We start from the raw sequence: 13,566 nt of genomic DNA on the forward strand, positions 1-13,566 counted from the left end.
CCTTTCCTTCCGTACACCGATGATTCTCAATCATATTGTGTTCCACACGCTGGAGCTAAATTAATGAAGTAAATCCCCATTACCTGTGCGGTCCCGTGTCTGTTAGATAATCGCAACTTAATAATCCGCCACAATCCTTTTCCCTTCAGCGCCTGGAAAACGAGATCAAGTCATGCGTTACAATGACAACTGAAATTAAAAGGCAAAAATCATCATTTTTTTTGCAAACGAAAATTCACGCAACGAAGGCAAATATGACAAAAGAATGGGATAAATAAAGCACTTAGGTCATTACATTTCCCAGGACGCGTTTTAAGCCCCTTCAGGCAATATTAAAATTTAATTTACAGCGGTTGTGCATTACAGGTACATCAGGATCTCGTGTGTTACCGGCCTGAAATCCCTTTGTTTATCTCGGCATTACTTTAATTGAATTGAAAGAAGCAACCAGAAACGGACTAAGAATTGTGTTTATACAGCTGCCTGGTCCCGAGGCCGGCTCCTCCACATGCCACGTTACTATTCATGAGGCATACAGCCCGCAAAAGTCTAGATCGCCGTGCCCAAAATGACTCCACACCGGAGAACCTCAGCAGTTCCTCCACAGAAAAGCGACCTCCCTCAACAACAAAGCGGGCATCTCTGGAAAACAGAAAATGTCATGCTACTGATATAGCACCTCGGTGATGGGGGGGCGTTAGTCAACAAGTGGCAACAACGAGTAACGCCATCAACAAGCAGACTAAATACACAAGGAAGCCCGACACTATTGATACGTGTCCTCTAGGGGAGGCCTAAAACCCATGGCCTTAGCCTGCCAATCCAGGGCTGCCTTCCCTACAACAATGTGCACCATGGTCTACAGTACAAAATTTGAACCAGGGAGGGCCCTCTACTCCCCACGCAATCGGGGGGGGTGCCCTCTACTCCCCACGCAACCGGGGGGAGGGCCCTCTACTCCCCACGCAACAGGGATGGGGCCCCTCTACTCCCCACGCAACAGGGATGGGGCCCCTCTACTCCCCACGCAACAGGGATGGGGCCCCTCTACTCCCCACGCAACAGGGATGGGGCCCCTCTACTCCCCACGCAACAGGGATGGGGGCCCTCTACTCCCCACGCAACAGGGATGGGAGCCCTCTACTCCCCACGCAACAGGGATGGGGGCCCTCTACTCCCCACGCAACAGGGATGGGGGCCCTCTACTCCCCACGCAACAGGGATGGGGGCCCTCTACTCCCCACGCAACATGGGAGGGGGGCCCTCTACTCCCCACGCAACATGGGAGGGGGGCCCTCTACTCCCCACGCAACATGGGAGGGGGGCCCTCTACTCCCCACGCAACATGGGAGGGGGGCTCTCTACTCCCCACGCAACATGGGAGGGGGGCCCTCTACTCCCCACGCAACCAGGGGAGGGGGGCCCTCTACTCCCCACGCAACCAGGGGAGCCTCTACTCCCCACGCAACCAGGGGAGCCTCTACTCCCCACGCAACCAGGGGAGCCTCTACTCCCCACGCAACCAGGGGAGCCTCTACTCCCCACGCAACCAGGGGAGCCTCTACTCCCCACGCAACCAGGGGAGCCTCTACTCCCCACGCAACCAGGGGAGCCTCTACTCCCCACGCAACCAGGGGAGCCTCTACTCCCCACGCAACCAGGGGAGCCTCTACTCCCCACGCAACCAGGGGAGCCTCTACTCCCCACGCAACCAGGAGAGCCTCTACGCCCCACGCAACCAGGGGAGCCTCTACTCCTATACAACAATGGGCACCATGGTCTACAGTGCGGTACGAATTTAAACCACTCACATTATCTAATTCAGGTCTCAAGCTCACAACTGTATTATAGATCCATCGGCAATGGCATTATGGCTGAAACTTTAAGTCCACATGCTTGAGATTTAACAAAGGCATCTATCACAAGCAATATTATGATCTATTGCTTCTAGGGGAGAACAAGGTGCCACATGGAGGCACCAGATGGCAGTACGGAAACTGTCTATAGGGCCCAATTTTCATAAGACGCAAATAGAGGACAGTGCAACCCACCGACCAGCTCTACAGCCACAAATCCATGGTCAGGTTTACCGGAGTCGTTCGTTGGGAAGGGGTAATATTTATGCCTCTATGGTCGGCATAGCGTTTTGAGAAAGCTGTATAAATGCAAGATGCTGTCTCAGCACAGATCAGAGCCCGCAGTTATCCGTACATTGCTACTGATGATTTTTTAATTTACTGTAAACATGTTAAACTGCTGAAAATTTAACTAAGGGAATTAAAGATGCTCTGATAAATAATTAAGGACTGCAAATGAATACTAAAATGCGCACAAGGCTTTTTCTCATTACTTACCGTGCCCACGTCGTCCTTGTAATTAGTGACCTGTTTGTAATGAGGAGAGCCGGATAGCACTCTCCAGGATGTGAGCCCACACTGCGTCGCCTCCGACACTCCATCTTCGCTTGTCTCGCTGCCTCCAACAAGCAGGAGCCTAAAAATAGATGGGAGGAAATCTCAATTTAAGGCACCAGTCTACGGAGGAAGAGGAGTTTTTTGGGGGGAAGCCCACCAAACTCAACTATGGCAATTCTGCAATTTGGATTTATACAGGAAAAATATTCTTAGCAGACCTCCCCGTCACGGGGAATGGCGAATGTAATGCCCCATGTTAGCAGGAATAAAAGTAATTATGAACATTAGAGCGAAACAAATCAATATCTCACTCATCGATAATGAAGGTCATAAAGACACCAGTTTGTCCATAATTTGACCAAATAGTGCTAGGATAAGTCATCACTTTGTGAGATCTGTGAGCTTGGACCTCCGTGACCATCAATGATCCAGAGAGTAAAGGAGGCCAAAGAGCTGGTGTAGTACCGATACCCAGGGGCGAACATGCCTTTGGTGCAACCTGGGCAGCCACATAGGGGCCCAAGAGGTAAAGGGGCAACATACACCCCCAAACCAGGTAGAATTGTGCATTATGATGAGCTACAGGACTGCAAAAGGCCCCGTATACTGGTCTTCCACAGGGGTCCTCTCCTGCTACCACCCCATGAAAAACGAACACCTGACTTTTGAACCTTACAGATTAGGATGCCAATAACTTCAGCGAGAAAGGTGTAACAGATCAACAGGCGTATCAGCAAATATGAGCTGTTGAGTTTGGAGCAGGAGGTCTGAAGATCAAGTCATTCCATGCTAGACCCACGACTGTCAAATAAGCGAAAGAGGCCATAAACGAGTTATCCGGGACCATCTTATTCTTATAGGCCTAAACGGTGCTTTACACGCTGCGACATTGCTAGCGATCTCGTTAGCGATTTAACACGCCAGATCGCACATACGATTTGCCGAGATCGCACATGTGACCGGCGCTACAAATATGACCTATGGGCGATCTCGGCAAATCTTATCTGCGATCGGGCGTGTCACATCGCTAATGAGATCGCTAGCGATGTCGCAGCGTGTAAAGCACCCTTAAGAACTTACAGGCAGGTTAGCTACTACCTGCCTGTTCTGCTCGGCGTCCATCCCGGTCGGCAATTCTCCGGCTTTCAGTGACGTCAAGGTCAACAGAGCAGCAGCTTCTCTTCTAGTCTGCTCTGTTGATCGGGTGTCATTGACTAGGTCAAGTGCCATTTTAATAGATTTGGTGCAGTTTGTATGGTTTTCAAATAAAATTATATCCTGTCTAACTTTCCAAACAACAAAAATAAAAATGCGCCCAGTTATTTCTCACATCAATTAGGTATCGGTGGAGGTACGATGAAAAGCAGAATTTCCTTCCACTGGAGTTTTGCTTTACAGGGAACTTGGGGGGAGCAGCAACAACAAATTCACATTTCTAAGATCGGTAATAAAAGAGAAGATCACACAACTTCTTAAGCGAGAAAATCCCACCAAGTACAACACCTGGTAAGGAAGGAATTTGTAGGTTCTAAATAAGAGAACCCCGATAAGGACAGTAATAATTCTAAAACACTGGGGAATGAATGGTGCCAAATAAATGAGAGAATAAAATAGAAAACATTATGTAAATGAGGCTACAAGTACACAGAAGACTGGCAGATTCCCGGCTAGTCCATCAATCCACTGCAATATTTCTCTCCAAAATGTGAACCCAAGATACATTACTCAATCAAATCAAGCGGATGGAATTAGGCAGGGAGTTGTGTGCTGGAAAAGGGGCCCGTGCGCTGGAAAGGGGGGGCCCGTGCGCTGGAAAGGGGGGGCCCGTGCGCTGGAAAGGGGGGGCCCTGCGCTGGAAAGGGGGGGCCCTGCGCTGGATAAGGGGGGCCCTGCGCTGGATAAGGGGGGCCCTGCGCTGGATAAGGGGGGCCCTGCGCTGGAAAAAGGGGGCCCTGCGCTGGAAAAGGGGGGCCCTGCGCTGGAAAAGGGGGGCCCTGCGCTGGAAAAGGGGGGCCCTGCGCTGGAAAAGGGGGGCCCTGCGCTGGAAAAGGGGGGCCCTGCGCTGGAAAAGGGGGACCCTGCGCTGGAAAAGGGGGGCCCTGCGCTGGAAAAGGGGGGCCCTGCGCTGGAAAAGGGGGGCCCTGCGCTGGAAAAGGGGGGCCCTGCGCTGGAAAAGGGGGGCCCTGCGCTGGAAAAGGGGGGCCCTGCGCTGGAAAAGGGGGGCCCTGCGCTGGAAAAGGGGGGCCCTGCGCTGGAAAAGGGGGGCCCTGCGCTGGAAAAGGGGGGCCCTGCGCTGGAAAAGGGGGGCCCTGCGCTGGAAAAGGGGGGCCCTGCGCTGGAAAAGGGGGGCCCTGCGCTGGAAAAGGGGGGCCCTGCGCTGGAAAAGGGGGGCCCTGCGCTGGAAAAGGGGGGCCCTGCGCTGGATAAGGGGGGCCCTGCGCTGGATAAGGGGGGCCCTGCGCTGGATAAGGGGGACCTGCGCTGGATAAGGGGGACCTGCTCTGGATAAGGGGGACCTGCTCTGGAAAGGGGGGGCCCTGCGCTGGAAAAGGGGGGCCCTGCGCTGGAAAAGGGGGGCCCTGCGCTGGAAAGGGGGGGCCCTGCGCTGGAAAGTGGGGGCCCTGCGCTGGAAAGTGGGGGCCCTGCGCTGGAAAGTGGGGGCCCTGCGCTGGAAAGTGGGGGCCCTGCGCTGGATAAGGGGGCCCTGCGCTGGATAAGGGGGCCCTGCGCTGGATAAGGGGGCCCTGCGCTGGATAAGGGGGACCTGCGCTGGATAAGGGGGACCTGCGCTGGATAAGGGGGACCTGCGCTGGATAAGGGGGACCTGCGCTGGATAAGGGGGCCCTGCGCTGGATAAGGGGGGCCCTGCGCTGGATAAGGGGGGCCCTGCGCTGGATAAGGGGGGCCCTGCGCTGGATAAGGGGGGCCCTGCGCTGGATAAGGGGGGCCCTGCGCTGGATAAGGGGGGCCCTGCGCTGGATAAGGGGAGCCCTGCGCTGGATAAGGGGGGCCCTGCGCTGGATAAGGGGGGCCCTGCGCTGGATAAGGGGGGCCCTGCGCTGGATAAGGGGGGCCCTGCGCTGGATAAGGGGGGCCCTGCGCTGGATAAGGGGGGCCCTGCGCTGGATAAGGGGGGCCCTGCGCTGGATAAGGGGGGCCCTGCGCTGGATAAGGGGGGCCCTGCGCTGGATAAGGGGGGCCCTGCGCTGGATAAGGGGGACCTGCGCTGGATAAGGGAGCCGTGCGCTGGAAAGGGAGCCGTGCGCAGGCTCAGAGATGTGCGCAGGCACGGTGCACTTGCAGAGTCATTAACATGAAAAATTCAAAGGTGGTTTTCAAAGATAAAATATCTATTTGTGGCCAAAAAGGCTAGTTTGAGTTTGTCTTTTACTACCATATACAACAATGTAATTCGGTGACCCTAAAGCACTGGATGGCAAAGAAAACAAATCTTCAATATAAAGCTATTAGAATCAACTTTAGCAAATGTAGAGCGCACAAAAAAAAACAAAAAACGGCGGCTTATTAATAGGATATTTGCACGAGATATCCTCCAGTTACAAGCCATGTATGCAATATAAATAGTTGCTGTTCTCCTCAATAAATCCAATAACCTAGTCCTTCACCGAACACTAATAAATAAACCGAGATCCACGTTCCAACCTCCATAATGTGCGCTGTATTATAACAACAGAAAATGTGCCAATTCCACAGAAAGTAATTACTCCAAATCATAGTAATTGCGCTCTCATTTGTTACCAGGCGAAGGCTTCTGCCAGTTGGAACCAACACAACATAGTATTATATGTGCTCAGGGAAGAAAATGTAACAAAAAAAAATAAAAAAAATTGAAAATAATATACAAGTAAAATAACTCTGATATTATTCAGATGATGGTAAAAAATGTGTGATACCGGAAAATTCCATTCTGGAAAATGTTTACAGAGCCGTGTGCCCACGCAATACCCCGTGTGACAAGTCAGTAGGTGAAGATTGCGTCTAATTGTCCATGCCTTTGTTTTAAAAGACAGACTTTATTACTCGTCGCTAACCCTCCACTTAAGATGTCACTTTACTTTTTCCCAGTGCGTGAATTAGAAAAAAGAAAAAAGGCAGAAAAACAGAAAAATGTACAGCTCGTACAAATGGAGTTCTGCAAACTTTACCAATTCCTCACAAAGTGACGGATGGGTGAGAGGGAGAGCAGGGGTGTCAAGAAAGCCTAGAAATATCAGGCCAGAGTTAAGGCTCACTTACACGCAACGACGTCGCTAATGAGATCTCGCTGGGGTCAAGGAATTCATGACGCACATCCGGCCTCGTTAGCGACGTCGTTGCGTGTGACACCTACGAGCGAATGTTAACGATCAAAAATACTCAACAAATTGTTGATCGTTGACACGTCGTTCATTTTCATAGAATCGTTGCTGGTGCAGGTTGTTCGTCGTCCCTGAGGCAGCACACATCGCTACATGTGACACCCCAGGAACAAGGAACAACACAGTACCTGCGTCCTCCGGCAACGAGGTTGGCGTGCCTTTCCTTCGGCTGCTCTCCACCCCTCCGCTTCTATTGGCCGCCTGCCGTGTGACGTCGCTGTGACGCCGCACGAACCGCCCCCTAAGAAAAGAGGCAGTTCGCCGGCCACAGCAACACCGCTAGGCAGGTAAGTCTGTGTGACGGGTCCTAGTGATATTGTGCGCCACGGGCAGCGATTTGCCCGTGACGCACAAACGACGGGGGTGGGTGCGATCGGCTAGCGATGTCGCTGTGTGTAAAGCAGCCTTTAGACTTTTGTAGCTGCGGTTAAGTGGGTCTACCTTCTACTTTTTTCCTAAATTTCTCAAAATGAAAAAAAAAAAAAAAAGTTAAAAAGAAAAAAGAAGAAAGAAGAAAAGCCATCTATGTCTAAACAGTTTCAATCCAACCCAATTTTTGTCAAAAAACCTAAACTGGATGGTAACATCAAAGGAGGAAAACCATTTTATTAGCTCCTTGGTCTTTGAATGGTTCCAAATTTTGGAACCACTCATGAGATCTCCCCATGTGGGGTCAGGGAGTGTTCATCCAGGGAGAGACAGAAGGCACAAACTCCAGGGGGCCAATTCAACATTTTTACACCAGAAAAGTGACGTAAACGCTCTAAAAAGTGGGGAGCCACTAAAAATTTTTGAGACTTTTGCCATTTTGACACGTTTGAATCGGTCATGTAAAAAATAGGTACAGCCCGCCTGTAAATTCATGAAATATGCGTTTTCTATGTATTTCCTTGGTTCACGCCGCTCTAAAGAGGAGACAAATTCAATAAAGGGGTGTGCACCGTTAAATGACTTTGGTGCCTTTTACTCCAGCAAGTCTCTCACTATATGACCTTCAGGATCATTTTCATTCATAACCTGCTGTAGTACCCGGCGTTGACCGGGATAGTAACGGTCTCCCCCACTCTCTCCCTCTCCCCTACTCCACCATTGAAATCATATTCACTGACACAAACCGTCTTAGGCCTCTTTCACACGTCTGTGTTGCACGGTCCGTTGTGTAGGTGCCTATGTGTGTCCATGTGTGTGTTCAGCGTGTGCTGCTAATGTGCTATCCGTGTGACAACCACATAGCACACACACAGCATGAACTTCTCACCTGTCCCTGCTGTGTCCAGCGCTGCACCTGCTTCCGGTCCGCGGTGCAGTGAATATGCAATGAGCAGGGGTCGGAAGCAAGTGACAGCAGCGCTGTAGACAGGTGAGTATAGAAAATAAATTTTATTTCACAGACAAGTGTTTTTCTGGTATGTGTCATACTGATGTCACACAGAGCACATCAGTGTGCGGGCCATGTGACATCCGTGGTACCGGAGAAAAATGGACATGTCTATGTGTGGAGCACACTGGCACACGTATACGGTCCGTGTGAAAACATGGACGCGTGTTCAAACCCATTGATTTTAATGGGTCTACGTCTGTCTGTGTCTCTGGTACACGTGCAAACGGACATCACACGTACCGGAAACAGGGATGTATGAAGGGGGCCTTATACTAAGAATGTCCTTCCTTGCTTATAGCAAATAATCACAGCTCCTATTAATGACCTGTAGCAAAATAAAAGCAGAGTTGTGATTGGTTGCTATAGACCACCTGATAAATATCCAGGCCGTCAAAACAGCTAATATATTGCCTCACACATCCAAACAATAAGTACCGTATTTTTCGCTTTATAAGACGCACTTTTGTTCCCCCAAATTTTGGGGGAAAGTAGGGGGTGCGTCTTATAAGCCGAATATACAGGGGGGGGGTGTATATGTAATATATATATACACTGCAGGGTCCAGGGGAGGTGGGGCAGCTCTGGAGCGCTGCTGGGTGCAGGTGAACGCTGCGGGCTGCAGCGTTTGATCTCCTGCTCCCGCTCATATAATATGCACAGCCACTGTCCATCACTGTGGTGCTGAAACCGCACCGCAGTGACGGGCTGGGGGAGCGGTGCATATTATATGAGCCTGCGCCCCCCTGTGATGGCACATGCCCCCCCTGTGTTAGATATGGCCCCCATACTGCTGCTCATCCTAAAATAAAAAAGCTTTACTTACCCCCCTCCAGCGTTTCTCCCTGGTGTCCCTGCTTCCACTGTGATCAGGCTCGCAGCGATGATCTCACTCTGCTGTGCCGATCACATGACCGCACCGAGAACCAGGAAATGCAGGAACAGAAGCACGGAGGGAGACAGGAGGGAGATAAACGCTGCAGGAGGTAAGGAAAGAGTGTTTTATTTTACTATGGGCAGCAGCCTGGGGGCGATATCTAACACAGGGGAACGTGTGCAATCCACAGGGGGCCATAGGCAGCAGAGGGGAATGTGTGCAATCCATAGGGGGCCATAGGCAGCACAGGGGAACGTGTGCAATCCATAGGGGGCCATAGGCAGCAGAGGGGAATGTGTGCAATCCATAGGGGGCCATAGGCAGCACAGGGGAACGTGTGCAATCCATAGGGGGCCATAGGCAGCATAGGGGAACGTGTGCAATCCATAGGGGGCCATAGGCAGCATAGGGGAACGTGTGCAACCCATAGGGGGCCATAGGCAGCATAGGGGAACGTGTGCAACCCATAGGGGGCCATAGGCAGCACAGGGGAACGTGTGCAATCCATAGGGGGCCATAGGCAGCACAGGGGAACGTGTGCAATCCATAGGGGGCCATAGGCAGCACAGGGGAATGTGTGCAATCCATAGGGGGCCATAGGCAGCACAGGGGAATGTGTGCAATCCATAGGGGGCCATAGGCAGCACAGGGAACGTGTGCAATCCATAGGGGGCCATAGGCAGCACAGGGGAACGTGTGCAATCCATAGGGGGCCATAGGCAGCACAGAGGGACGTGTGCAATCCATAGGGGGCCATAGGCAGCACAGGGAACGTGTGCAATCCATAGGGGGCCATAGGCAGTACAGGGGAACGTGTGCCAGCACAAGGGGCTATATTCAATATAAGGGGGCCATATCCAGATTAAGGGGACTAATTTTAGGATGTGGTGCTATGAGGGACATTTACCCTATATGATTTGTTAGCCGGACACTGGCATTATAAGATGGACCCCATTTAACATTAAAAAAAAAAATTATTTTTTCCTTCACCAAATTTGGGGGTGCGTCTTATAAAGCGAAAAATACAGTAAGCATTTTGTTTTTTGGGGGGGCGAATAATGAGCGGGGTTAAAAAGTTTCCCCTCAAAAGAGTGTATGACGTTCCCTGAGTCAAGTGGTGCGACTGTGCAAAATTTCATGATTGTAAATGTGACAAATTCCTTTAGCAGACACATCTATATATATAATTGCCTTATTCTGTCTGTCTGTCTGTCATGCTCCAAAATTGTGTCACGGTGACATTGTGTCACCGTGACATGTCCTTACGGTGACACAAAGCTGATTGGCCGCTGGGTTCGCCATGGCCCCGCCCCCCCACACGGATTGGCCTCTCGCCCCGGCTGCGCCCCCACACGGATTGGCCAGCCGCTCGCCCAGGCTCTGCCCCCCCCCACAGATTGGCCTCTCGCCCCGGCACCCTGCAGGCATTGGCAACTCGCCCACGCCACGCCCCGCCCCCTCACGCAATAGACGTTAGCTCTGCCCCCCCCCCCGCATTGCCCGAACTGACACGGTCACGGAGCCACGAATCCCAGGTGAGTACTGTACTCCCCCCCCCCTTTCCCCCCTCACCAACGGGAGCCCACATCAGCGTACGCCGCCGCCGTATGCTGGTGTGGGCTCCCGTGCGAGCGGGGGACGTGTTGCGCTGGTAACCATGCTTGCATAGTTACCAGTAAATCAAGGTCCTGCAGCGCGTAACTTCCACACGCACAAACATAACAGCACACACACACGCATCATCAGATCATCACTCACATCAGATCGCACTCACTCTCACAAACACCTCACACACACCTCAACACACACCTCACACACACATCGCATCCACACACTCACAGCATCCGGCGATATCGCTTGCTTCTCGGCCTCAATACTGTGCTGTGAGCTTCCAGGACCTGCCGGAGGATCACATGGCCAGAAGCATGTGGTATCTCCCGGATGTTGTGACTGTCAGCGCGTATGTGCGATATCGTCAGTGTCTGTGTGTGTGAGTGTATGCGATCGGGTGTGTGTGAGTGTATGCGATCGAGTGTGTGTGAGTAGATGCGATCGGGTGTGTGAGTGTCGGCAGAGGAGCACGGCGTGCTGGAGGAGGCTGGGAGCAGAGAGGCTGATCATGGGGGAGGCTGGAAGGAGAGAGGCTGATGCTGGTGGAGGCTGATGCTTGGGGAGGCTGATGCTGGGGCAGACTGGGAGCGGAAGGCTGATGCTGAGGGAGGCTGGGAGGGGGAGGCTGGGAGGGGGGAGGCTGGGAGGAGAGAGGCTGATCCTGGGGAAGGCTGGGAAAGGGAGGCTGATGCTGAGGGAGGCTGGAAGGAGAGAGGCTGATGCTGGGGGAGGCTGGAAGGAGAGAGGCTGAGGCTGGGAGGAGAGAGGCTGATGCTGGGGAAGGCTGATGCTGAGGGAGGCTGGGAGGGGAAAGCTGATGCTGGGGAAGGCTGGGAGGACGGAGGCTGGGAGGAGAGAGGCTGATCCTGGGGAAGGCTGGGAGAGGGAGGCTGATGCTGGAGGAGGCTGGAAGGAGAGAGGCTGATGCTGGCGGAGGCTTATGCTGGGGGAGGCTGGAAGGAGAGAGTCTGATGCTGGTGGAGGCTGATGCTTGGGGAGGCTGGGAGAGGGAGGCTGGGAGAGGTAGGCTGAGAGAAGAGAGGCTGATGCTGGGGGAGGCTGATGCTGGGGGAGGCTGGTAGAGGGAGGCTGATGCTGGGGGAGGGTGGGAGGAGGGAGGCTGGGAGGAGAGAGGCTGATGCTGGGGAAGGCTGGGAAGAGAGAGGCTGATGCTGGGAGGAGAGAGGCTGATGCTAGGATGAGAGAGGCTGATGCTGGGAGGAGAGAGGCTGATGCTGGGAGGAGAGAGGCTGATGCTGGGGGCAGAGAGGCTGATGCTGGTGCAGCATGGGGGATGGAGCACAATGGGGGGGTGCGCAGCATCGGGGATGGAGCATGATGGGGGGGTGCGCAGCATCGGGGATGGAGCACGATGGGGAGTTCACAGCATGGGGGATGGAGCACGTTTGGGAGTGCGCAGCATGGCGGGTGGAGCACGTTTGGGAGTGCGCAGCATGGGAGATGGAGCACGATGGGGGGTGCGCAGCATAGGGGATGGAGCACGATAAGGAGTGCGCTGCATGGGGGATGGAGCACGATGGGGAGTGCGGAGTATGGCGGATGGAGCACGTTTGGGAGTGCGCAGCATGGCGGATGGAGCACGTTTGGGAGTGCGCAGCATGGCGGATGGAGCACGTTTGGGAGTGCGCAGCATGGGAGATGGAGCACGATGGGGGGTGCGCAGCATAGGGGATGGAGCACGATGGGGAGTGCGCTGCATGGGGGATGGAGCACGATGGGGAGTGCGCTGCATGGGGGATGGAGCACGTTTGGGAGTGCGCACCTCCCCCCAACACACACACACACAAACGCACGCACGCACGCGCGCTCACTGCACAACACACCCACCCACACACACACACACACTGGGAACCACAAACAACTGCCCTACACAGACACCCACACACACAGACAACGCTGCACACACACAACACCCAACACACAAACACCGCGGCACACACAAATATACGCACATACCGCACAACACACACATTGCACTAAACATACCTCCCCCCAAAACACACCACACACACACAAACCGTGCAACACACACACACAACGCTACAGACACACAGCGCTCCACAAACAACGCAACACACGCAACACACATACAACACCGCTCTCACCCCCCGTCACACCCAGACAACACCCAGAACATGTACAGCCCCTACACAAACACTTGGTAACTACACACAACAACATTATATATATATATAACAAAAATCATACATGAACTACACAATACGTAAATTCTAGAATACCCGATGCGTAGAATCGGGCCACCTTCTAGTATTATATATATATATATATATATATATATATATACATATACATATATATATATATATATATATATATATATATATATATATACATATACATATTATATATATATATATATATATATATATACACACACACATACACACACGCATACATATACCGTATACACACACACACACAATATGTAGATATACATATACCGTATACACACACACACACAGTATGTATATATACATATACCGTATATACACACACACACACAATATGTGTATATACATATACCGTATACACACACACACACACACACACACACAGTATGTATATATACATATACCGTATACACACACACACAGTATGTATATATACATATACCGTATATACACACACACAGTATGTATATATACATATACTGTCAGCGGCGGACTGGAGTACCTGGGGCCCACCAGGAAAAAAACTCAATCTTGGGGCCCACCAGCACCATGCAGTTACCGTACTATATATAGCAGGGGTGGGATTCAAATTTTTAACAGGTTATCTGTAAACCCCGCTCATTTGAAAACCACACCCATTCTGTAACCACACCCATTCTGTTAGCCACACCCATTTTCACGCAATTTCCTCAAC

General features: G+C 52.2%; 1 protein-coding gene across 1 annotated transcript in view; it reads right to left on the reverse strand.

Moving 5' to 3' along the window:
* The window catches only part of NBAS (NBAS subunit of NRZ tethering complex), a 1,027,824-nt gene that overhangs the window by 895,060 nt on the left and 119,198 nt on the right, over positions 1–13,566 (reverse strand). Inside the window, 2 exon segments of the mRNA XM_075341124.1 lie at positions 84–152; positions 2,355–2,493. Coding sequence (XP_075197239.1) covers positions 84–152; positions 2,355–2,493 — 208 coding nt within the window.

Source organism: Anomaloglossus baeobatrachus, chromosome 3, assembly GCF_048569485.1.
Source record: "Anomaloglossus baeobatrachus isolate aAnoBae1 chromosome 3, aAnoBae1.hap1, whole genome shotgun sequence".
NCBI lineage: Eukaryota > Metazoa > Chordata > Amphibia > Anura > Aromobatidae > Anomaloglossus > Anomaloglossus baeobatrachus.